Here is a 25074-nt window from a genome sequence, read left to right as displayed (position 1 = left end):
AGAAATAAGTAGGGTGATAAACGGTCCCCTTGTCTCAGCCCTCATGTCGGGACAATGTGACCGCTTGGCTGACCGTTAATTCGCACTGCATATGTCACTGAAGAGACACACTTCATCACTAGGCTGATCCACCTTTCATGAAACCCTAGTTTTACCATGATTTGTTGAAGACATTTCCACTCCACCCGGTTATATGCCTTACTCATATCTAATTTCAAGGTCATCTCTCCGTTTTTTCCTTTCTTCCTCCTGTTGATATGGTTCATTAATTCATGAGCCACCAAGACATTGTGTATGATGAGCCTCTCAAACACTAAAGCGCTTTGATTTTCAAATATAATGTCTTGCAAGACCAGTTTAAGGTGGTTTGCCACTGCCTTTGAGGCAAGCTTATAGGTCACGTTGCACAGGCTGATCGGCATATAATCCGTTACATACTTTGGGTTTTTCATTTTAGGGATAAGTACAATATGCGTTTCATGGAACTTAGGAGGAGCTACACCGTTGTTAAGAAAGTCTAACACAGTTTTTATAACAATTGGACTCACATTAGACCAAAAATGCTGGTAAAAGATGGGGGGGGGGGCATACCGTCTAGGCCAGGCGCCTTCAGCGAATGCATTTGCTTCAGAGCTTTTTCCACGTCATGAGCTCAAAATTCCTGTAGAAGTAAGGTATTCATCTTATCTGTCACCTTTACCTGGATAGCCTTAATCAGCTCTGTACTAACTTCAGCTTGGGATGATGTAAACAACTATGTAAAATACTCCACAAAGATTCTGCCCATAATTTCCTCATCCTCCTGCCAGACATTATTTGAATCCTTGATCCTAGAAATGGTGTTCCGTTGGTGTTTGTTAGATGCCTTGGTGTGAAAAAATGATGTGTTACGGTCACCCGAATTCAGCCAACTGTTCCTTGATCTTTGCTGCCACATGTCCTCTTCTACCAAGAGCATCCTATTCAGCTTTATCTTTGTTTCCTGAATCTCCTCCATAACATTAATACTGCTTTTCCTGCCCTCCAAACCTTGGAGTTTTTCCTGGAGTTTTGCTATTTTCTTGCCTACATGGCCAAAAGTATTCCTATTCCACATCGTCAGAGACTGCCTGCACTCCTCCAAGCATTGAGAAAACGGGTGCTGGCCCCTCATATTCAGTGCCCTGTCCCATGCCTCAGTCACTATCTCCTTAAACCCTTCATCTCTCAGCCACATTGACTCAAACCTAAATAGCTTCTTTCGTCGGTTTCTCCGCTGTCTATCACGGTGGGCCTTCAAAACTAGCATACAATGATCCGATGTAGAAGCTGCTACATGATGTAGACCCACATTTGGGAACATAACAGACCAGTTTGTGGACGCCAGAGCTCTGTCAAGTCTCTCTTTAATCCATCCACGAGCCCCCAGTCTCCTGCACCAGGTGAAATTTGGCCCAATGTAACCTATATCTCTCAGGTTGCATTGGTTGACCGCTTCACGGAAATTCTTCATTTGCCACTCTGGACGAATATTCCCACCTTCCTTCTCCCTCTCATGCATTATCTCATTAAAGTCTCCAATACAAATCCATGGTAAGTCACTTCTAGTACTTAGCTCTTCTAGCAGTCTCCAAGATTCCTCACGTTTATTCATTTCCGAGTGGCCGTAGAAACCAGTAAATCTTCATTTTTTGTTACCTTGTTCTTCAGTAACAATTGCATCGATATGTCGAGGTGAATAGGTTTGAGCATCCACTTTCATCGAACTTCTCCATAGAAGTGCCAAACCCCCACCACGCCTATCACTAGGTACTACTAGACCCTGTTGCCGATCTAGTTTGCGCTTAATGCATGCCATCTCTGACACAACAAACTTGGTTTCCATAAGAAAAACCAAGGTGGGATCTTCCTCCAAAACAATTTTCTGGAGTGCTTTCACTATGCCGTGGTTCCTAAGCCCCCGACAATTCCAACCAACAGCACTCATTGCTCCCGACGTAGCTGCCTCACAATCAACGCCGATCCAAGGTGTTTTGCCATGATTATTCCCAGAGCCATGACTTCTCCTTCAAGCTTCTGTTTCTTTCCATTTTCCTCAACAGCTAAAATATTCTCCAACGTATTCTTTCTTTCCTTTTAATTCCAACGCCTTTTGCTTCCACTTCCATTGACGTATGCTCCTTTTTTTTCTCCCCATGCAACTGACCCCGAGCCCTCACGTTAATATTTTCCTTTCCTATAGAGTTACGTCCCACTATATTATTTTTTTCCGTGGGCCCCTTCAATATTCTGTTCTTATTACTCCTTTGAGGACTTGGATTGTGTTGGCCCATAATTACATTGCCTTCTTTTGTTTCATGGCCGTGGATATATTAATATTAGAAGGAGTAATATTGGACATACCTGGAGGCCCAATAGTCGAGCCCAAGTCTTCTACACGTCGAACCCACTTTTCAACCTTCTCTTCCCACTTTTCACTCTCTTCGTCAACCCTTGAGCTTTGCACCGAGTTCTGTAGGTCAGCCGCAACTACCGACACACTTTTCGCACTTGATGGCTTCTCTGAAAACACTGCCTCTCCCTTGAGAGCCTCATCTATTTCACTGAGTTGCTTTTCAAAAGCTGCAGCTTGCATATTTCCTGGGATTTGACAAGTCTGGTGCATCGTTGATGGGTCCGAGAGTGCCACGTCGCCCCTCACGTGCTTCCCATGTGCTTTCTCAAAACCAGTACCCCTGTCAACTATTACCACTACCATTGCCTTGCCTGCCCGCTCCTCCGCTTCGCCTGGACAGTCTTCATATCCATGCGTTTTCCTCCCGCCCCAGTCACCGTTAGTTGCAACAACCATCTACAGCTTCTGTAGTCGTTCCAGGACAGTGCATAACCAAGGGCCATATTGTTTTTCTTCAGCTCTGAGAGTTTCGCTACTACGAATCCACAGCATGCAATCTCGCTCATCGTGGTCTACCATTCCGCGCCAGTAGCAAAAAATCGGCATGCATTTGTATTTGAACTCCACCCATGTTGGTGACGGCCCACCGAGGCGAACTAACCTTCCACGACATAACGGTAAGGATATGTCCAAAGATACCTTGATGCGCAAATGGCTTCCCATGCTAAATCCTTTGTCATCCACATCTAACTTTTCCACTGTCCCCAACGTCCCACCGATCAACAAGCCGGCATCTTTTGTCTGGCACATGGTTGGAAGACCATGGATTTGAACCCAAAAGGATGTTCTGTCAAACTTTACTTTTGTCACCGCTTCCCCTTCGTTAAGTTTGTGAAGAACCAATAGGTACTTATCAAAAGACCACGGACCCAGCAAAAGCACCCTATCTAGATCCTTCTTAAGGCCGAAATGGAAGAGAACCTTGTTTTCACCCGTATCGTGCACCTTGAAACTTTTCTCAGTTCTCCAAACTGTCCTTAACACTCTCGCCACTGATTCTAGGTTCACCCGTCTCTTCGTGCAAAACTTTTCGGCCAGTATGTGACCTTGCTCCCTTGCTATCAATGCCAGGTCCACCTCATTTACTTCCCTTTCTGATAGTTTTAATCTAGCACACTGATTCATGATCTCCTCCATGCGTATTGGTGTTATGGTAGAAGGCAATCTATTTGAAAGTGTTCTACCGCCTAAACGGAGAGAAGTGTTTGCCCAAGAGGCAAGCCCAGGTTTCACCTCAAGGCTTTCAAGGAAAGCCTAGAGAGAAAAAAGTTTAGCGGCCTATAAGTTCTTTTTCTAGAAAGTGTTAAATGGGTTGTATTTGTGTCATCTTTGTGTCAATCAAATACTAACTATTTATTATGCTTGTCAAGTAGGTAATGTTATTATTGTTGTGTCACCCTAATTTATTGCCAGGTCATTTTTTTTTAATAGACTATTATTAGGTCATGTTAGAGTTGAAAGGTCATGATACAATTATTAAATTAGTCATGCTTGGATTCCATTTAAGCAAATATCATTGCCTCAATAATAAATATATAGTACAAGAGTCAAGCTTCCTGAAATGGAAGTTACTAACTTAAAATTTTGGTCTCTGCTTTGTTACCTTAAAGTACAAAACTTTTCTCAAAAAAAAAAAAAGTGCAAAACTTTGAAGAGGAATTTTAAGCCTTAACATTAAGGTCTAAAAGTATGTTAAGACTTTTGAACAATCCCAATCAAACTCTGTTGCTGAACCAAATTGCTTGAAGTGAACTTCAAAGTTTTCTTTTTGCTGAATGGGAGCTACAAAGCTTTTTATTTATTTATTTATTTTTTTTTTAATGATATGATAGAATTTGATGGCATATGCTCCATAATGTTTTTTTTTCCCCCCATCAATTCAAAAAACTATTTGATTTTTGGGAGTTTGAACTCCAAATCTCTTAAGAGATTTTACTAATTAAACTAACAGGAACCCATGGGAGCTATATGTAGAGCATTGATGTGAGTTAGAGATATTGGACTTTTCTTTTTCTTTTTCTTTTTTGATAGGAAGAGATATTGACCTAGATCAATGTTGTGAACACCATTTCGGTAATTGTTTCAGTTTGGTCATTGGAAATGAATATTTTAATATCAGTGTATCATTTCAAGATTATTACTGTATATATAGAGTTTGTATATTTGTGTGTGTGTGTGTGTATATATATAAATTAATAATTGCTCATAAAAATAAATCTAATTTATTAAAAAATGACAACAATTTTTTTTATATCGATTTCAATTCCATGGATGAAATTCTCAATGCTAGTTTGCTCAAGCATAATAATAACAATAATAAACCTCTTGCTCTTCTCTATTCAATTTCCTCCACATCTCCACTGAGCCACTGATCATTCTGCCCTCACTCATCTTCTCTCAGGTTTTTTTTCCTTGTAACTTTTTCTTCATTCTTTTCACTATATCCACAATATCATCATTTTCTTCTCCTCTTTTAGTTTTTTTTTTTTTTTTTAATTTATTTAAATGATGGCTTCTCTTCTTCCAAATTCATACAGGCCAAATCTAAAATTTCGATACCCACTCCTCCCATTCCTTCTTCTCTTATTCTATAGACTTATCCTATTTTACACACCACCCCCCCCCCCCCCCCCACAAGATCTACTTTCGATACCCATTCCTCCTATTCCCAAGACCAACATACGAAAGAAAGCTCTATCATACAACTCTCTCCAATCCCAACTCCATGTGTACCACCAGGGCTTTTATGGGGTTATTATCATGAGCACAATCCATGTTACTGCTTAACTACTTTGCACCCATTTCATTTAAGTACATATTTAAAAGATTAAAAATTATGACAAAAATTGTGTGATCTTAGTATTACTCATATGCACGGCCGTTTTCTTGAACAATGTGGTATTATTCTTGGTGGATCTTTGTTGCTTTTGTGTGGATTTTTTTTTTTTTTTTTTTTTTTTTGTTTGGTGTATGTGTGTTTTTACTTCACCACCATTTTTTTCTTTGTAAAAGAACATAATGAATAGTATGTGTTTCAACTTTCAACTGCAAGTTGAAACTTGCAAGTGGGTTATCAATGGATCATAAAATTGGCTCTCTTCTTTCTCTATTTTATTGAATTGCGAGGAGCATGGGGTTCTAAGACTCCTAAACTACACGATGAGTTTTCTCTTGCTTGCCTTTGTACGTTTCTTGCTGATGGGTATAAACTGTATAGTCGAAGAATCTAATTGAAAATTTATACTTTAAAATTAAAATATATATAAAATTTGGAACTCTTTCTCTCTAAATAGAAGATCAGAGTTTTATTGAATCAGAAAAAATGAATTGATACAAGCAACTGATCCCAATACAGTAAGGCTATTCTATATATCAACACGTCAAAGACTAAGTCCCTAAAAATTAGTAAATCAGTTACTTATAATGCTAACTGTACAACAGTATTTTGTTATATACATGACAGTCTAATTATTACAAGCCACGTGTATCATAGTTTCCAAAACAATATATGAACACTTCATGGTAAGGCATTGCCTCATTGGTTTCTAGTACATCCCTGCAAACCCATTGGTGCTCTGTCCTTGTCTGCTAGTGATGATGTTACTGTGCTTGTACTAGCTTCCGTATAGCTACCAACTATCTCTTTGCTTTGTTGACCTGCTCCACCATTGGATTGCCCAGCAGATAACTCATTAAACCTTAAGCAAATTGTATCAATTTTAACAATATAGAATCCAAGAAAAACATATTAATGGTGCTTAGCGTGTCGGTACTAGTCCTCAGAAAATTATTAAGACAGCTGGGCTTAGTGAGTTTTAAAATGAGGCCAATAGATTTTAAAGCAAATAAACCTTCTCTCTCATTTAGCTCTCTCTGCTCAGTTCAAAAGCCTAAACATCATCTTTCTTTCTGTTTTTTTTCTCTCCACAAAATATGTACATGAAAATGTTCCGAATCCTTCGACTGCTCAACAAAGCAGTGGTCGAAGAAATGCCCTTTTTATGTCAAAATACTGTCACCGTTTTTGTGCACCGGAAGATTTGTCGGATCATAACCTAACCGCAAACGATCCGAAAATCTTTTTTTCAAAAAAAGTTGATGGAGGTGGATTTGCTAAAAACACAACACTTGTGATGAACACCTTGGAAGACACAGTGAAAGGGTCTTCTGTAGTGTTGATTTTTTAGCAAATCCACCTCCGTTAACTTTTTTTTGAAAAAAAAAATTTTCGGATCGTTTACAGTTTAGGCTATGTTCCGACAAATCTTCCGGGTGAACAAAAATGGTGACAGTATTTTGACGTAGCTACAACGGGCAAAATGTATTCTGTGGTGGAATCTGTACTTGCGGTGGGTCTAACCACAACGGGCATGAAGTTGTGGGAAACAATCCCACTTAAGAGTCCTGACATTTTGCTGGTAAGTCTTCAAGTTTGTTTGTTTGTTTGTTTGTTTTTTTTTTTTTTTTTTTTTTGCATTTTTAATAAATTTTAAGCTTAATCTAATCTAATGCTTTCTTATTTTTCATTGGATGAGCCGGGATAGAGAAAAATGAACCGAGACGGCAAGACCAAGCTTTGTCCACCACCTACTCGACCATATTGAAGATCCATAAGAAGGTGGTTGGCCGCCGACCGCCTTGGTCGGTTGGTCCAGCCACAAAGGATGTGGAAAAAAAAATGGGGGAAGCAACTCTGAGGAAGATGAGAAAGAAGATACCTACGAGTCGCCAAGTTTTGACGACTACTAATGAGCTATGAAGCACGGGTGCGTTTCAGGACTCGGGTGCGGGTGCGGGACTCGGCAATTTTTGAAAAAGTAGGGTGCGGGTGCAGCGGGACTCGGCAATTAAAAAATTATTAAAAATATTTTTATTTATATTTTCTATATATTTTTACTATTAAAATATTCTTAAAAAACACATTAATATACTTGATTCACAAAACAAAGAAAGAATAAGGCAAGAAACGCTTCTGAGGTCAAAATTTCGGCCTCTCCGGCGATTTTCATGGTCGATTTCGGCCTGTTTCGGCCGATTCCGGCCTGTTTCGTCCGTATCGGTCACCGGCCGATATTGACCGATATGGCCGATACGGACCGAGTCGGCCCGATTTGGGCCGCATCGGCGCCGATTTCAACCGCGTCAGCCCGTGTTGGCCCGATTCGGGAGCTGCCACGTGGCGGGACGCGGCACGGACGCGCGGTCTGCCGCGTCCCTCCCGCATCGCTGCGTCCCGCCGCGTCGGACGCTGGTGCGCTGGGCTGGATGCCGCGTCCGTGCATCCCAGCTAATGAGATAACTTCTCAGAAATACTTCCTTTATAGCAAAAGTTATTTAGGGTTTTTGGTTTTTTGGTTTTTGGTGTCTCCTATCTTGGATTGTTGCTCCTGTTATTGAGGATGAACTCAATGGGATGTACCTAATCAAACTTTGCAATGAGATTTCCGTTCTTGTTTAGTTTTAATATATATTCCTTTTCACCAAAAAAAATAATATATATATATATATATAAAATAAAAACATTAACTTAATCGTGTTTATTAAGATTTATTATTTATCCTATGTTTTTTTGCTTGTATGATATTTGTCATTATAATAAACATGTCACGATTTTTTTCTTATATTTTGGCCCCCTATCTTGATGAAATCTTGGATCCTGGCAAAAGGTATATTTTTTCCTCATTCTATGGCCCAGTTTTTGAGTGCTACATGCTGTTATCATTGGTTAGTCATACTAGCAAATACTCCTTCACCTGGAGCCATTCGCCTCATTATCAACAGTGTCTTTTGTTTGCATTCATAGTTAGGTGATGATTTTGCATCATTCTTTTCTACCAATTCGTAACATAGTTTGGTTGAGTGAATTTGTTTCATATTTGTGAGAATCACATAATCAAATCAACTGCCCCTTCCCAATTTTCAACCTAGCTTCTTTGTGTACACATATTCGTATTGTTCAAATGCTTGATATTTTTATATACTTTAAAGCAAAAAATATCTGGTGATGGCTTATTTTTTCTTCCTCCTAAGGTAATGAATCTCATATTTTACTATAATGCAGTTTATGAGACAAGGTGGGAAGGAGTATAACCTGCAAAGAATGTCATGAACATGAGCCAAGTATTGTGGAGAAGTTGTCTGATCACTTTTAGTGTTAGTTTGTTTTTGGAAGATTTTTGTTTTAATAATTATATGTTTCTAGAACTCCTTTTGTTTAACAATTATGTTACTAGCCCTCTTGATTTAGTAGTTTTGAGACAATCAGTTTTAATTATAATGTACCTAACAATTTGGAAATTACTTGCAGTGAGTGAAAGCGTCTATTAATGGAAGATTTCTTTTGGCTCTCTCTCTTATTAGTGTCAAGGTTTTTTTTTTTATTTTTTTTATTATTTTTTTTTTTATAATGGGAGTAAGTGTCAAGTTCTTTTTGTTTCCCCTCTTATGTATAAATATAATTCCTCCAACCAATAAAGATGGTAATAAACAAGGTTTTTAAACCCAGACCGTTCATTGAACCATAAAAGGGATAAATTTAAGGTTTTTGAGGTCGAACCGTGATAACGTCATAATTAATTTAATAATTAATTAAAGCCTAAATATAGATATTAAATTTATAAAAGTAGTAAAATTGATAATATATATATATATATATATATGTGAGGGAAATTTAATGATTTTCAGGCATTTATTTAATAATTAAATAAGAAAGTTAATAAAATAAAATAATAATCATGAAAACATTAAAATTTATGATTAATTTTTGAAGTAAAGTTGAGAATATCTTTGAAGAATTTTAATTATAATTTTTTTTATTTCTTGTAAGAGATGGATAATTTAATTAAGTAGAATAAAATTGTGGTAAGTTGTTTTTGTTTTTTTGTTTTTTTTTAAATTGCTAAGGGGTTGGATCGCACAATTCTCACCAGTTCATGCGGTCCAATCCCGGTTTTAGCGGTTCACGAAACTAACAAAAAATCCGATTCTTTATGTTTAAAAAGTCAATTTTTATCCCGGTTTCTGGTTTTCACGGTCCGACCTCCCAGTCTGGTCCAGTTATGAAAACTATGGTAATAAACGGAATAAGAATTAGATGGGCTTCTAGTACCAAATAAAAATGATCAATTTAAACTTGAGGATTAAAAGTTTAAAACAATTCATTATAACTAAACCTATATTACTGAGAAGTGACATCTCTACAATATTTTAATAACAAATAATAAGTGGTAAGTTGTTATTAATTTTAATTTTAATCCACAATTGAAATTACTATTTTGTCTAACTAGTAATTGCTAATAACAATATGTTACTTTGAATTTGTTGTAAAAGTGGCTTGGGCATGTGATAGGCTTGGGCATCCTAGGAGAAAATAGTGACCACATTATAAGACAAGGTCTAGAGAGAGCTCCTATGCTGTCATCTTCTTGACATAGTCACATAGATTCAACAATCACATTTGCAATGTGACAGACTTTCAACTTTTCTCATAACAATTTCTTATAATTCAAATTAGACACACCCAATAGGTCTATTGCCCAAGACCCTGCCCTTCATTCCATAAAACTTTAAGAAGAGGATCATTTGAGCTAGACGTCATAGGCACAACTAGTCACCGAAACATTTGACAAATAAACGAAATATGAAAAATTATGGGAAAAATAAAGGCATTAAGGCACATAGGATATCTAAAAAATTCAAGATTTTATTACCAAGCACAAGTGTCCCCCTCACCATAGGGAAATATTTTCATCCAGAGGAGATGAACACAAGGCAAAACCAAACAATCCGAAGGACAAACAAACATATACAAAAAATTTTAAGAATATGAATCTCCAAGAGAAAACCCAAAAAAAAAAAAAATTATATATATATATATATATATATATATGTATGTATGGAAGTAAAAAAGAAAGAAAAATTGAACATTCTCCCCAATGGTGGTAGTCATTAGTGTCAGACGTGCTCCTGATTGATTATCGTGCTAACTGGGAGGTTGTTTTTCCCCTTGAACCATGCTAAGTGGCAGTTAAAGATGGACTGTCAGCATCCCAACAATAAGAAAGTCTAAAAAACTTCATAAGTTGAAAACCCATCTCTAACCTCCTAATCAAAGTTTGCTGCCTTACTTGATAGCCTGCGCCAAATGTACACATTCTTCAGTATATCTTTAATAGAGAAGAAGAAAAAAAAAAAAAAAACCAAGCACACCAACCCAAATTACACAAGATTTGCGCCAAATACAAATATAAAGCTAGAAGTATCAATTTTTTGATAAACGAAACGAAAAACATAAAACGAAAATGGGGGCCTTTATGGTTGTATTATGCCACCCGGGTTAGTATAGACCATATGAGGGACAGGACCCACAAGGACCACTGAGGTACCCACCAAGGCTCGAACCTGTGTTCCCCTTAAATCCCTCCAGGGACGGACCCAGGAAGGGGCCTAAGGGGGCCCGGGCCCCCCTGGGTCCAAACAAATTTTTTTTTAGTAGGTAAAGTTTTTCAAAAAAAAAAAAAAAAGGACTTGGCCCCCCCCTATCCCAGCCGGCCGGCCTAGTCAAGAGCCCATCAGCCCATGTAAGTCTAAAACAAAAAAATGTAAAGAAGAAAAATTGAAAACCTAGCAAAAGGAACAAACAAAACAAGCGAAAACTAGAAACGAAGGAAAAAAAGAAAAGAAAAGAGAGGCGAGACTGAGAGGCGAAACAGACACAGTGAAAAAAAAGCTCATGCCGCCGTTCATCGGTTCACGCCGCCGCTCATGCCTCACGCCTCACGCCTCACGCTGCCACCGGTTCCCATCGCATACCCAAACAGGAAATGGCCACACCAACGCCGCCACCATCGCCATGCCCACGCGAGACCCATCTTGATTCTTACTGCCGGTTGCTCGATCTGCCTAGCCCAGCTTCATTGTTCCAGCTCAACTCACAAGTATTTAATCTATCATTTCCTAGTTTCTTTCAAAACCTAATATAATATTTGTGAATCTCAGAATCTAACAATCTGTGCTTGTGGACTTGTGGTGTTTATTGATGAGTGATGAACTAAGTTGTTGATTGTGAATTGAATATGTGCTTTTTTTTCTTCTTTTTTTTGGCTTTTTGGCTTTGTGACTCTCTGTAACTCTGTGTTTATTACTCTGTAGAGATTAGAGAATATATTAGGGTAGTGTTTGACTATTTGTTGATCGGTTGTTGGGCAATAATAGGGACTACTGAAAAAAGAAAAGAAAATGATTCTACTAATGTGTGGGGTACACAATAGTAAAACCAATTTTTGAAAAAGTTTATTGAAAATTGACCCAATAAAACTTTTTCAAAAATAGATTTGTTAAGGGCACACATTAACTAGACAAAAAAAAGGGTAAAGTTAGGAAAAGTTTACATAGTGTCGATAGTGGGATTGGGTAGGGAGAAGTTTTTGTTGCTACTGTAGAATAAAATCATAGTGTTAGTAGGGGGATTGGGTGAGTCCGTGAGTGTTAGAAATATGGAGACAAGACAAAGACAAAGAGATAAATAAAGGCAAAGACCAAAGACAAAAGACAAAAACAAATCATATAATATAGAAAATTGTCACACAAATTTAAGAAAATAATAGTGATTCACTTGCGCTTATTGTTAACTCGTAATGCTAAATTAGATAAATTTAAAAACTGAAAATAAGTGAGAAATACTAAATTTATAATTTTTTTTTGATAGGTAATAAGAATATTATTAAAACAAACGGCAAACAAAAGCAAGCCAATACAAGGTGTTCATGATGGTGAACACAAGGAAAAGCAACAAACACACAAACAGTAACAAAGAACAAGAAAAAACTTAAAGAGCAATACTTAGAGAAGAAATAAACTCGAATATAGTGGAGCAATCCGAAAAGCCCCAACACCTAGACCAATCAAATAAGGTCTTCTGGCTGTAAATTTATAATTAAATGCATCATGCATATTACCGTTTGTGAGATAATATATATGATTCTTATTTTATTTGTAGATCATGAAAAAACCAACTACAATGTTTGATTTTGTCAAAAGAAAAGATTCAAATTCTCCAGAAGTCAACGTAGGATTGCCAATAACTAATCTTGCTATTCCAATTCCAGAAAATGTGGATGTTCCAATTCTAGAAAATATTCATTCCCCAATGCCGGAAAATGTCGATGTTCCAATCCCAAAAAATATTCATTCCCCAATTCCAGATGATTATATCTTAATAGTGTTTCGTGTATTTTGTTTTTGTTGGTAGATGATTGTATCTTAATATTTGTCTTGGTTGATAGTTTATTAATACTATATGGATGCGTATTTAAAAAAAAAAAAAATTTGCTTATCTCCGGTCCCCCCTAGCTTGAAATCCTGGGTTCGTCCCTGTCCCTCACACAGCAGCCCACCAACAAGAGCCCGTTGACAACAGGAATCGAACTTGGGCTGGTTAGGCTGAGCGAATATCAAGTATAATACTAACATGCATCAACTACGTACTACTTGCAAGGATGAATGTCTTATCACAACTATTATATAGTGACTTTGTCTCTCTCTCTCTCTCTTTTCAAATGAATTCTCATTGCTTCTCTCCCCACAAAATAAAGGCATAACAATAATTACTAGATATAGAAGACTAAAATTGATCACTCCAATAATAAAAAAATAAATAATTAAAAAAACTTTAAATTCATTAGGGATTACAAATAATGACTTTAAACTCTTAAGTAATTTTGTATTAACCTTGCTTGTGTGAACTTCTGTATTTAAACTAGGTATAAACAATTGCGAAACTTTGCTAGTAATTAATTTTGTATGAAGTGGCATGTGACATCTCATATGATACCAAGTTTGCATGCATGCTAGAAGAGGAATGGTCAAAATAAATAGATACCGTACACAGTTTGTATATATGCTTATTGCTGAGCACTAGTATAGCACAAGGGTGATTTCGGGGACAGCTAGCAAGCTAGCGGTTAAAACAAAAGAGTATAGCTCTGTGCGGTGTGCCGCTGGCTCTGAGACTCTCTGTGTCTCTGGTGCAACTGTCCGTTTTGTTTTGTGTGCTAAAGAATGAAAACGAAATTGGTAGGTGGTAGGTGGTAGCAATTCTAGTTGATCTTGTTTGCACAATTTGACCCAGTACTCCGAGTTTTTTGGTTGAATATTACAAAATTCAAAATTTATTTACGTTATAGTACTATTTCAATTTAATTGACAAAATGAGAAAAGAGAGAATTTTGGTAACAGTGTTGCCGAAATTCAGCAAAAGTAGGAGAGAGAAAGATTTTGAATTTTGGCAACGACGGAGAGAGAAAGAGGAAAAGTTGGAGAGAGAAAGATTTTGAATTTCGGCAACGCTGTTATTGAAATTCCTCTGCCCAAATTCCCTGTCCGAGATAAAAAAAACCAATTTCGACAATGCCATTACCGAAATAGGGAAAAAAAAAAAGAAATTTTTTTCTGGTAATTGTGGTAATGGCATTGCCGAAAATGGGAGGGAAAAAAAATTGAATGGAATTGTGGCAATGTCATTGCCGAAAATGGGAGGAAAAAAAAAATTGTTGTTGCCACAATCTGGGGAGGAATTAAAAAAAAAAAAAAAAAAAGATGTTACGTTCCCAATATTTTTATAATACTTTCACAAAAAATCACAAGTGATTAGTTATTATTAGTTCAAATTTGATTTTAACATTGAGATTACTTTTTAAATCCAACAATAACAATCTGCCACTTAAAATTTGTTGTAAAAATATTGTAAAAATTGTGTGTACCTATTATTTCTTAAAAAAAATTAATAATAATAGAATTGTGGCAATGGGACTGCCGAAATAGGTGGAAAAAATTTTCACCTATTTCGGCAATACCATTGTCGAAAATGTGAGGGAAAAAAAAAAAGAATAGAATTGTGGCAATGGGATTGCCGAAATAGGTGGAAATTTTTTCCGCCTACTTCGGCAATCCCATTGCCACAATTCTATTATTATTATTTTTTTTTTTTTAAGAAATGATAGGTACACACAATTTTTACAATATTTTTACAACAAATTTTAAATGGCAGGTTGTTATTGTTGGATAAAAAAAGTAATCTCAGTGTTAAAATCAAATTTGAACTAATAATAACTAATTACATGTGATTTGTTGTGAAAGTATTATAAAAATATTGTAAACGTAACACCTTTTTTTTTTTTAAATTCCTCCCTAGATTTCGGCAACAACATTTTTTTTTTCCTCCCATTTTCGGCAATGACATTGCCACAATTCCATTCAATTTTTTTTGCCCCTTCCATTTTCGGCAATGCCAGTGCCACAATTACCAGAAAAAAATTTCTTTTTTTTTTTTCCCTATTTCGGCAATGGCATTGCTGCAATTGGTTTTTTTTTAGCTCGGGCAGGGAATTTGGGCAGAGAAATTTCGATAACAGCGTTGCCGAAATTCAAAATCTTTCTCTCTCCTACTTTTGTTGAATTTCGGCAACACTGTTGCCGAAATTCTCTCTTTCCTCATTTCACCAATTAAGTTGGAACAGTACCTATAACGTAAATAAATTTCGGATTTAGCAATATTAAGCCAAAAGACTCCAGTACTCTACCCTAGCTCATTCAATGCTGATTCTTTTTTTCATCTTTTTTAATTCTCACCCCTTTTCCCACCATGACAACTCCGTCTCGTATTATATATATGATGGATAAGAACTATAACATCATTCTCCAAAAAAAAAAAAATTTGTTTCACGTTGTATACTTTAAAAAGAATGAATAGCTTCTTATCAAAAAAAAGAATGAATAGCATGTGTTGCAAGTTGCAAGTGGGTTATCAATAGACAACAAAAATTTTGGCTCTCTTCATTCTCTATTAATTTTAGCATTGGGTTTTAAGACTTCCAACAACTTGAATAGACTATATATAGTCGAAGAACCTCATTTAACACCCACCTCATCTGCATTATAATTACATTTGTAAGATTCTGATATGGTGCATTAAAAAATCAAACTATATAAAAACAAATAGAAGGTTGCTAACTTTGTCACCATGAAAAGAACCTCACTATGCATTTATGTTCTCTCTAATTTAAATTTTGAATAAATTTAAGGAGCTTTTCTTAATCTTAAGTATTGTACTTTGACTTCTTAATTTTGAATTCAAACACACACACATATATATAAACGAAATTATCTTCCAAAGGATACTAAAATTCACTAATGTAACTAAATGACTAATATAATACAATTGCATAATTAAATTTAATTAGAGAATTTTAGACATCTTACTTAAGGGACTATGTTTAAGTTTTTTTTTTTAATAAGAAGATTATGTTTAAGTTATCTCTATAAAATTTATACTAAAAATTGTCAGAAAAAGTCAAAAAAATTTCTGAATAATACTTACAAAACTAAAGAAATGATATGAATTGTAAAAAAAGACAAAAATATGTCAGAAAAAGAAAAAAAATTTGTGGTTAACGGGCACCACAGTGCCCGTTAACACAACCCTAACATAAGATTCTTGGCCGTTGTATCTGGACTGGGGCTGGCAAATAGTAAAATTTTATGGACATTCACGATATTAGCCATTGAGTAGTATCCTTGAAATATTAGGGTAGGTGAATGGGTGATGCCAAATGTCAAGTTAGGGCGCGTGAGGGAATGAGAGTAGTATCCTTAAAAAAAGACTGGTTTTTATGCACAAGTGCCCACCACTAACATTAGAGTTAACCAGAACCAAGCGGTGCTGGTTAAGTGCAAAAAAGATAAAAAATATTTGTGAGAAAAAGTCAAAAAAAAAAATTGAATAGTGCCTGTAAAATTGAAAAAATGATACGAATTACAAAAAAAAAAAAAAAAAAATTATGTCAGAAAAAAGTAAAAAAATTATTAGGTTAACGAACACCGATAACACAACCCTTGCAATGAGACTTGGAGCTGGAGGACACTTTCTGCATCTATTACAATTAATGAATTCGACAAAAGAAAATTTTGGGAAAAATAGGTAACTAACTCTAATTTTCCAACTATCTAGTTAGTAGGTCCAGTTTTGAAAGAATTTTTTTTTTTTTTTTAACATCTCGAGCCTCAAAGACTCGATTTAGGGCCTATAAATCGAGTTTTTGGGACTCGATTTTTATGGATTGATCACGTCCGATGTGGATTTTTTTTCCACGTAGAGCCTACCTAGAAATCGAGTCTCTAAGACTCGATTTCTAACCCAAATTTTTTTTTAAAAATTTTAAGTCTCATAGACAAGCCAAAATGCCCAAAAACAAATTTAAGAAAGCTCAAACAAATCAATCCAAAGACTCAGATCAAAGGGAGATAAATAGCTTAGAGGTAGAGAAAGACTCAGATTAGAGGGAGAGAAAGAGTTGGGTCACGCGGCCTGGGTCGTGCGGCCTGGGTCGCACGAGCCCAGGCCGCGCGCGACCCGTGACCCAGGCAGCGCGAGCCCAGGCCGCGCATGACCCACTTCGATCTGAAGCCGATCTCTCTTTCTGTTTCTGGTTTTTTTTTTTTTTTTCTCTGCTTTCTTCTCTGATGTTCTGGTTCCTCTCTGACTTGTTTTTATTAATAAGGGTTAGAAATCGAGTCTTAGAGACTCGATTTCTATGTAACCACGTGGAAAAATATGCCACGTTGGAAGTAATTAGAGCATAGAAATCGAGTCTTTGATGCTCGATTTATAGGCCAAAATCGAGTCTAAAAGACTCGAGATGCTAGTAAATAATATAGTTTTGTAACTAGAACTACTAACTAAATAGTTGGGAAATTATGGCTAATTACCCATTTCGTCCGAAAATTTTGGAGGCTATGAATTAAATGAGACTTGCTTGTATGTTCAAATAAACTTTGTCTTAGTTTGTATTGGGGCTAGTAGGGAAAGACAAAAAAGGTGTGCTTCTGCAGGAGGTGGTGCCTCTCGTTGGCCGGGTTCAGCACTTCAGCCATCACAATCACGTAAGCATGCTACTGCTGTTGCAGGGTTTGAACTTTAAAGTGCAATTGTGCATTTTATGTGTTATACAATAGAAACAAAGTTGGCAAAGAAATCCTACCTGTTCTTGTTGCACTAACTTGGCAATTTGACAATGATGTTTACTTCAAAATTCAAACAAACCACTCCACCCTCGCTATACTTATTCTTTTCTTTAAAAAATTGAAACAATAAACTACAGTACACCCTCATTAAATGCTATTATTTTCTTTTTACCTCTTTTTTAATTCTCAGCCCTAGAATCCGAGTCTTTTGGCTGAATATAGATAAATCTGAAATTTATTTGTGTTATAGGTACTGTTCCAACTTATTTAACGAAATGAGGAAAGAGAGTGAATTTTGGCAATGGTGTTACCGAAATTCTTGCAGCCCAAATTCCCTGTCTTGTGTGCTTGAAGTGTGAGTGCTCCCAAAAAAAAACCAATTGCGGCAATGTCATTGCCGAAAATGGGAGGGAAAAAAAATTTGGAATGGAATTGTGACAATGGCATTGCCGAAATAGGTGAAAATTTTTTTTGGCAATTGTGGCAATGTCATTGCCGAAAATGGGAGGAAAAAAGAAAAATTGTGGTTGCCGAAATCTGGAGAGGAATTTCAAAAAAAAGTGTTATGTTCACAATATTTTTACAACAAATCACACGTGATTAGTTATTATTAGTTTAAATTTGAATTTAACACTGAGATTTTTTTTTTAATCCAACAATAACAATCTGTCACACGTGATTAGTTATTATTAGTTTAAATTTGAATTTAACACTGAGATTTTTTTTTTAATCCAACAATAACAATCTGTCACTTAAAATTTGTTGTAAAAATTGTGTGCACTTATCATTTCTTAAAAAAAAAAAAAAGGAATAGAATTGTGGCAATGGCATTGCCGAAATAGGTGAAAAAAATTTAAAAAAAAAAAAGAAAAAAAGAAAAAAGAGGAATAAAATTGTGGCAATGGTATTGCTGAAATAGGTGAAAAAAAATTTCACCTATTTCGGCAATGTCATTGCCACAATTTTTTTTTTTTTTTTTTTTAAGAAATGATAAGTGCACACAATTTTTACAATATTTTTACAATAAATTTTAAGTGGCAGGTTGTTATTGTTGAATTAAAAAATTAATTTCAGTGTTAAATTCAAATTTGAACTAATAATAACTAATTACCTGTGATTTGTTGTAAAAATGTTGTAAAAATATTGTGAACGTAACACTTTTTTATTTTAAATTCCTCCCCAGATTTCGGCAATCACAAATAGGTTGTATTTGTGTCACCTTCGTGTCAATCAAATACAAATCGTTTATTAAGCTTGTCATGTAAGTAATGTTGTCATTGTTGTATTACCCTACTTTATCATGGTTTTTTTTTTTTTTTTTACTATTATCAGGTCATGTTAGAGTTGAAAGATCATTGACACAATTATTTAATTGGTCATGTTTGGGTTAAGCTATTAAGGCGAAAATCACTAATTCAATATATAGTACAAGAGTCATGCTTCCATTTCAAACTTAAAATTTTCGTATTTTGCTTTGTTACCTTAAAGTACAAAACTTTGAAGAGGAATTTTAAGCCTTAAAATTTAGGTTCTAAAAAAGTATGTTAATACTTTTGAACTATCCCAATCAAACTCTACTACCGAACCAAATTGCTTGAAGTGAACTTCAAAGTTTTCTATTTGCTGAATGGGAGCTACAAATATATATTTTTTAATTTATTATTATTATTATTATTTTATTTATTTATGATATGATAGAATTTTATGGCATATGCTCCATAATGTTGTGTGTGTGTGCGTGTTTTTTTTTTTTTTTTTTTTTTTTCACTTTTTTACCACCAGTTCAAAACACTATTTGATTTTTGGGAGTTTGAACTCCAAATCTCTTAAAAGATTTTACCAATTAAACTAATGGGAACCAATAGGAGCTATATGTAGAGCATTGATGTGTGTTAGAGATATTGGACTTTTTTTTTTCTTTTTTTATAGGAAGAGATATTGGCCTAGATCAATGTTGTGAATACCATTTGGGTGACTGCTTTGGTTTGGTAATTGGAAATGAATATTTCAATATCGGTGTATCATTTCAAGATTACTTCTGTATATATAGAGTTTGTATATTTGTATATATATATATAACTGCTCATAAAATAAATATAATTTATTAAAAAAATGACAATAATTTTATTTAAATTGATTTCAACTCCATGGATGAAATTCTCAATGTTAGTTTGCCCAACCATAATAATAATAATAATAATTCTCTTGCTCTTCTCTATTCAATTTCCTCCACATCTCCATCAAGTCACCGATCATCTTGCCCTCACCCATCTTCTCTCAGGTTTTTTCCCTTGTAACTTTTTCTTCATTCTTTTCACCATAACCACAATATCATCATTTTCTTCTCCTCTTTCAGTTTTTTTTTTTTAAAAAATAAATTTATTTAAATGATGGCTTCTCTTCTTCCAAATTCATACCGGCCGAATCTCGAATTTCGATACCCATTCCTCCCATTCCTTCTTCTATTATTCTATACACTTGTCCTATGACTCCCTCCGATCCTAACTCCATGTGTACCATCAGGGCTTTTATGAGGTTATTATTGTGGCTCCAATCCATGTTACTGCTCAACTACTTTGCACCCATTTTATCTACGTACATATTTAAAATATCAAAAAATTTATTCTTTATCAATATTCATTTTTGTGTAGAAAAATGCCAAGACCACATAATTTTACATAATTGTGGCCACAACTTGCCATGTGAAGAGTTGTGAGTTAAAGAGGTGTGGTGGTGGATCCATGTGTGTCCATGCCTCTACTACTCACAACTCATTACGTGATAAGTTCTACAAAATTTTGTAAAATTATGTGGTCTTAGTATTACTCATGGATTTAGGGTTCTTTTATTTTATTTTTTTTTATGAGTATTTAGGGTTCTTTTAGAGTACTGATATCATTCATTACTGATATCATTTTTTTTATCCATCAAAAATACCTTGTCACTTAGAATTTGCTTTGAAATTATTGTGAAAATTTTAGAACTTGACATTTTATTTTATTTTATTTTGATCTGTAAGAAATTGATTTCTCAACAATTATGAATATATTGTGACAACAATAAAATATTATAACATTTTCACAATACATAAGTTTTCAATTATAGTTGGTCCCAACCTCATATTTTATTTTAAATAATAAATAATTAACACCTCAATAATTTTGAAAATATTGTAAGAATATTTTGAGCCAGTACAACAATATTGTGTTGGCACATAAAAAAAAAAAAAAAAAAAAAAAAAAAAAAAAAAAAAAAAAAAAAAAAAAAACAACCAAAAGGCTGGCATACTGTAAAAAAGAAAAAAAACCCAGCTCAATCAAAACCTGTGAGTCTAGCCTCACCTAGTTGAATAAACCAAAGACTGCCGGAGATGGAGGCAGGGGCTCTTTTATATAGTTAGTAGAAGTCTATGACCTAAAACATTAAGACGGTGTTTGGTGTGCACTTAAAAATATGTATTTTGTTATTTGAAAATATGTGTGGGTAAAAAATTGTGTAAAAATACATGTAATGTTGTTTAAAAACTAAAAACATGTGTTTGAGTTATCCTACCAAACATGACCTAAATTGCTTTAGTTTATTATCTAAAAAAAAAGTTTAGTTTTTGGGATGAACTTGAATACAATTTATCATAATAATAAAATACAAATAAAGGTATTAAAAGATAAATATTAACAAAATTTTACTAAAAATATGTCTTAAAAAATTTAAACAACTTTCAAATGATTTTTCACCATTTTCATAAGGTTATTAGAAAATAATAAAGCATAAATAAGTATAAAAATATTTACATTTAAATTTATTTAATTTTTTATAGGATCGTTGGTCAAAATCCATATAATTTGTAGGTTTATACTTATTCTTCTCTTTTTTTTTTTTTTTTTTTTTTTTTAAGAAGTTATGCTTGTACTTATCTAAACTCTAACAAAAATGGTAGCAGAATTTATCTAATAAGAAAAAAAAGAAAAAAAAAAAAAGAAAAGAATGGTTGTAAAAAATTTTAAATTACCATTTGTACTTATCCAAAGTTATCGTGCATTACAAACTTCATTTATTTGTTTCAACAGTTGGATGGCAGTAAAAAACGTGTAGCAGTAGTACTGTCATAAGTCATCCACGTGGTTCAGAGGGTGTATTAGCGTGTTGTCATTCAAGGCACACTAAACGAAATTCAAAGGAGGTTTTGGGCTACAAAATGAAAAGATAAAATAAGAGTAGAGACTTGAGAGAGTCAGAGACTTCAGAGAGCATCTGGTTCAAGTCTTTGAGCGAAGAGAGGTCTTTGAGTGAAGAAGAAGACGACAACGAAGAAAAGGCAGAGATCTGAGGTGGTGGGCCATCGGCGAATTCCCATGTAAGCATAATTCTTTAAACAAGTAATAAAATTATCAAATAATAATAAATTAATCAAATAATAATAGATAAATTGAAAAATTATACTCTAAACTAAAAATAAATTGATTCCCAAAAAAATAAAAATAAAATAAATAAAATAGATATGCTGAAATGCACATTAAAGGTGCTCAGCGAAGTTGTTGGCGTGTCAGTGTTCTCTTTTTGAAAGAGGGGATCTCAGGCTATTCCTCACATAAACATCTTTTATTCACCTTCTCTCTCATACTCATACTCTCTTTTCTTTTATACTCGTACTCTTTTATCTTTAAGTCTATACCTTCTCTCTCTCATACTCACTCTCTTTAATCTTGCTCTCTGTAAGCTTTAAGTCTAGCACCTTCTCTCTTATTTTTTTCTCATAAACATCTTCTCTCTCATTTTGCTTTCTTAGTTGATACCCTCAGATCAAATATTACAAACACCAAAAGCTGCCCTTTTTCTCTCATAAACATCTTCTCTCTCATCTTGCTTTCTTAGTTGATACCCTTAGATCAAATATTACAAACACCAAAAGCTGAAACCCTGAAATCATTAGCTTCTCCTACATTCTCAACCTTAACCTAGAACAATGAAAAGATTCTCTTATCACTCCGCCGGCCCAGAGTACGGAATATTTTATTTTTCTGAAATTTGAAGTGTAATACAGATTTTCGGTGAAAAGAGGGTCTGTTACCATACGAGTTAATAGAGAAGATTTAGTGGTTAGGAAAGTGACAAAAGAAGAGAGGAAGCCACGGCAGCGAGACTGGCAACCGATTGATCGGATGCCATTGCCAAAGAGATGGTGGCTAGCTTCTCATAGCCACCACCTTGAAAGCTCTGTTTGAGCTCTTTCTTTTCTTTTGTCACTTTCCTAGTCACTAAATCCTCTTTATTAACTCCTATGGTAACAAATCCTCTTTTCACCGTACTAGAAATCTGTACGGACGCTTCAAATTCTAAAAAAGAAGTATTCCGTACAATGCGTCGGCGGAGTGAGGAGAGAATCTTTTCATTTTTCTAGGTTAAAGGTTGAGAATGTAGGAGATGGAGATACAAAGAAAATGGGAGCTGGAGGTGGGGACAAGAAAAATGAAGATGGCAATGGCAATGGAAATGGTATTGGAAATGGCGGCCATAGCTCGATCATATAGGGTATTTGGGAATCTGTTAAGGATTTTTTTAAGAATACATAGGCCTTTCTATTTTTCTTTTATCTGCTTTAAATCAATCGAAAGTTAAGGTATTTTGAGTGCATGTATAGTTGTCTCCAGCTTCTATCTATGCCCTTCATTTTGTGGTAGAAAGCAAGAGCTTTAAGAGCATCTATGCATAGATAGAAGCTGGAAACAACTATACATGCACTCAAAATACCTAAACTTTCGATTGATTTAAAGCAGATAAAAGAAAAATAGAAAGGCCTATGTATTCTTAAAAAAATCCTTAACAGATTCCCAAATGAGCAAGTCTGTAATTTGTTTTCCTGGAAATGTATGGTTATATTTGGATCAGTCCTGATGCTATTATGGCAGCTCCACAACCTTAATCTTTACTAAATGGTCTCTTATTAATCGTTCAAATTTTTGCTGCTGATAACCTAGATAATTACCCTACTAGATTTGCCCATTGTTTTGGAAGAAGCTGGGTTGTAGTTTGAATAATTTCTTACACTATTTTAAACTAATAATAATGTTGATTATCCTTTCAAAAAAAGGTGTTGCAAAGTTTTCAACCTCTTTTCCAAATTTTGGGATTTTTTTTTGGGTTCTGCTATTTTTATTCCAATTTTAAAGTGATTTAATATCATATTTTAAACGAATTTACACAACATGCTTTAAAAAAAAAAAAATGATTGTTAATTATAATATGTAATGTTAGTTTTTTAGATTTGCACATTGATTGGGAATAATAAATAACGGAGGGTTAGAGGGGTTAAGTTGGCTTTAGGAATTAAGTTAATAACTTTTGAAGTCTCTTAAATCTTGATAATACTAATCCAAATTTCAGAATATATTCTCCACTAAATAAAAAGGAATATGAAAAGTGTCAATTTCTTACCCTAGCTTGTCAATTCTTTTGTGTGTCTAAAAAGAAAAAAAAAAAAAAAAATAGCTGGTATAAAAGCCTGTGACGTTGAATTTTTACTATGGCAAATAAAAATGTTTTTTTTTTATTATTATTATCAACAAGATTATTTTGAACATCATTAAAAAAAAAGAGCATATATTTTTTTCTAGAGAATTTCTATTTTAATCATAATGAAATGGTGATGATTTTTCTTAAATAATGGTTTTATTTTGGAATTTCTGATACTGCCTATATAAATATGAATTTTTTATAAATGGAATTTGTTATGGGTATCCATCATTGTATTGTGTAGACTGTAGACCACCCAGAAATAATAATGATACGCTGACGTAAGCATAGAGATTTGATCTTTTCCTTTTTCTTCTAGCATGCGTTTAGTAGAGGTTAGTAGTTATTGTAGCAGACTAGCTGTACTGGTAACGGAGTGGCTCCGGCTGCTCGCCCTGATAAGAAATTTTTTATGCCACCGGAGATACGTTGGTTAAGTTCCATAAAATACATTTAAAAATAAAAATTATTTGACTGTGTCTTTTCACTCTTCTGGATTGACCCTTCAAAAAAAAAAAAAACCTCTTTTGGATTGACGAGAGTTCAACACAGGCCAGACCAGACCAGACCAACAGTGCAATGCATTTCCAGAGATATTAAGGATGTTGGCAGAGGAAATGTTTGGGTCTTTTTGATATATGTGTGTGTGAAAATGTGTATTAGTGTGTTTAAAATGCTCTAAAAATTGCTTAAAATGACCTACCAAACAGGCCTTAATAGTTTTTATTTTAAGGCATATTTTTTGTTCTTACATTTTGAGGCATATTTGATAGAAAGAATTTTTATTTTTGTTTTGGAACAATATAAAAATAATTTTCAAATAATATATTTTAAAAAAAATAGTTTTCACTTTTCAAATAATATTTTTACATTATAAGTGTTTGACTCAACATTTTTATATTTGAAATTTATTATAAAAGAATTACAAAGTTAATGTGTAAAATATATAGATTACTTTTTCTTTTCTTTTTTGAGTAATAGAGTTCATGTACCTCATTTTGTTATGATGGTTTATACTTTAGGGAAAATTCTATAAATTAAGTCTCAAATAATTTAGTGAATTAGAGCTTTTATAAAGAAGCACCTCTCTTTTAGTCATTTAGCAGCAATTC

The 25074-nt window shown here is 34.4% G+C and overlaps 1 protein-coding gene across 1 annotated transcript; it reads right to left on the bottom strand.

Moving 5' to 3' along the window:
• Window positions 1-754: 754 nt before the first annotated feature.
• LOC115961727 lies at window positions 755-1633 on the bottom strand. The gene has a single exon (XM_031080653.1). It carries the CDS (start codon window positions 1631-1633, stop codon window positions 755-757), a length of 879 nt encoding a protein of 292 aa, XP_030936513.1.
• Window positions 1634-25074: the final 23441 nt, after the last annotated feature.

The sequence above is a fragment of the Quercus lobata genome, chromosome 9 (assembly GCF_001633185.2).
Source record: "Quercus lobata isolate SW786 chromosome 9, ValleyOak3.0 Primary Assembly, whole genome shotgun sequence".
In the NCBI taxonomy this organism is placed as follows: Eukaryota; Viridiplantae; Streptophyta; class Magnoliopsida; order Fagales; family Fagaceae; genus Quercus; species Quercus lobata.
Note: the sequence above shows the minus strand (reverse complement) of the source record. Positions and strands in the feature narration are given on the sequence as shown.

Bases quoted from the DNA above. Each gene is read 5' to 3' on its own strand.
- LOC115961727 (XM_031080653.1), bottom strand. From the start codon at position 1,633: ATGAATAAACGTGAGGAATCTTGGAGACTGCTAGAAGAGCTAAGTACT.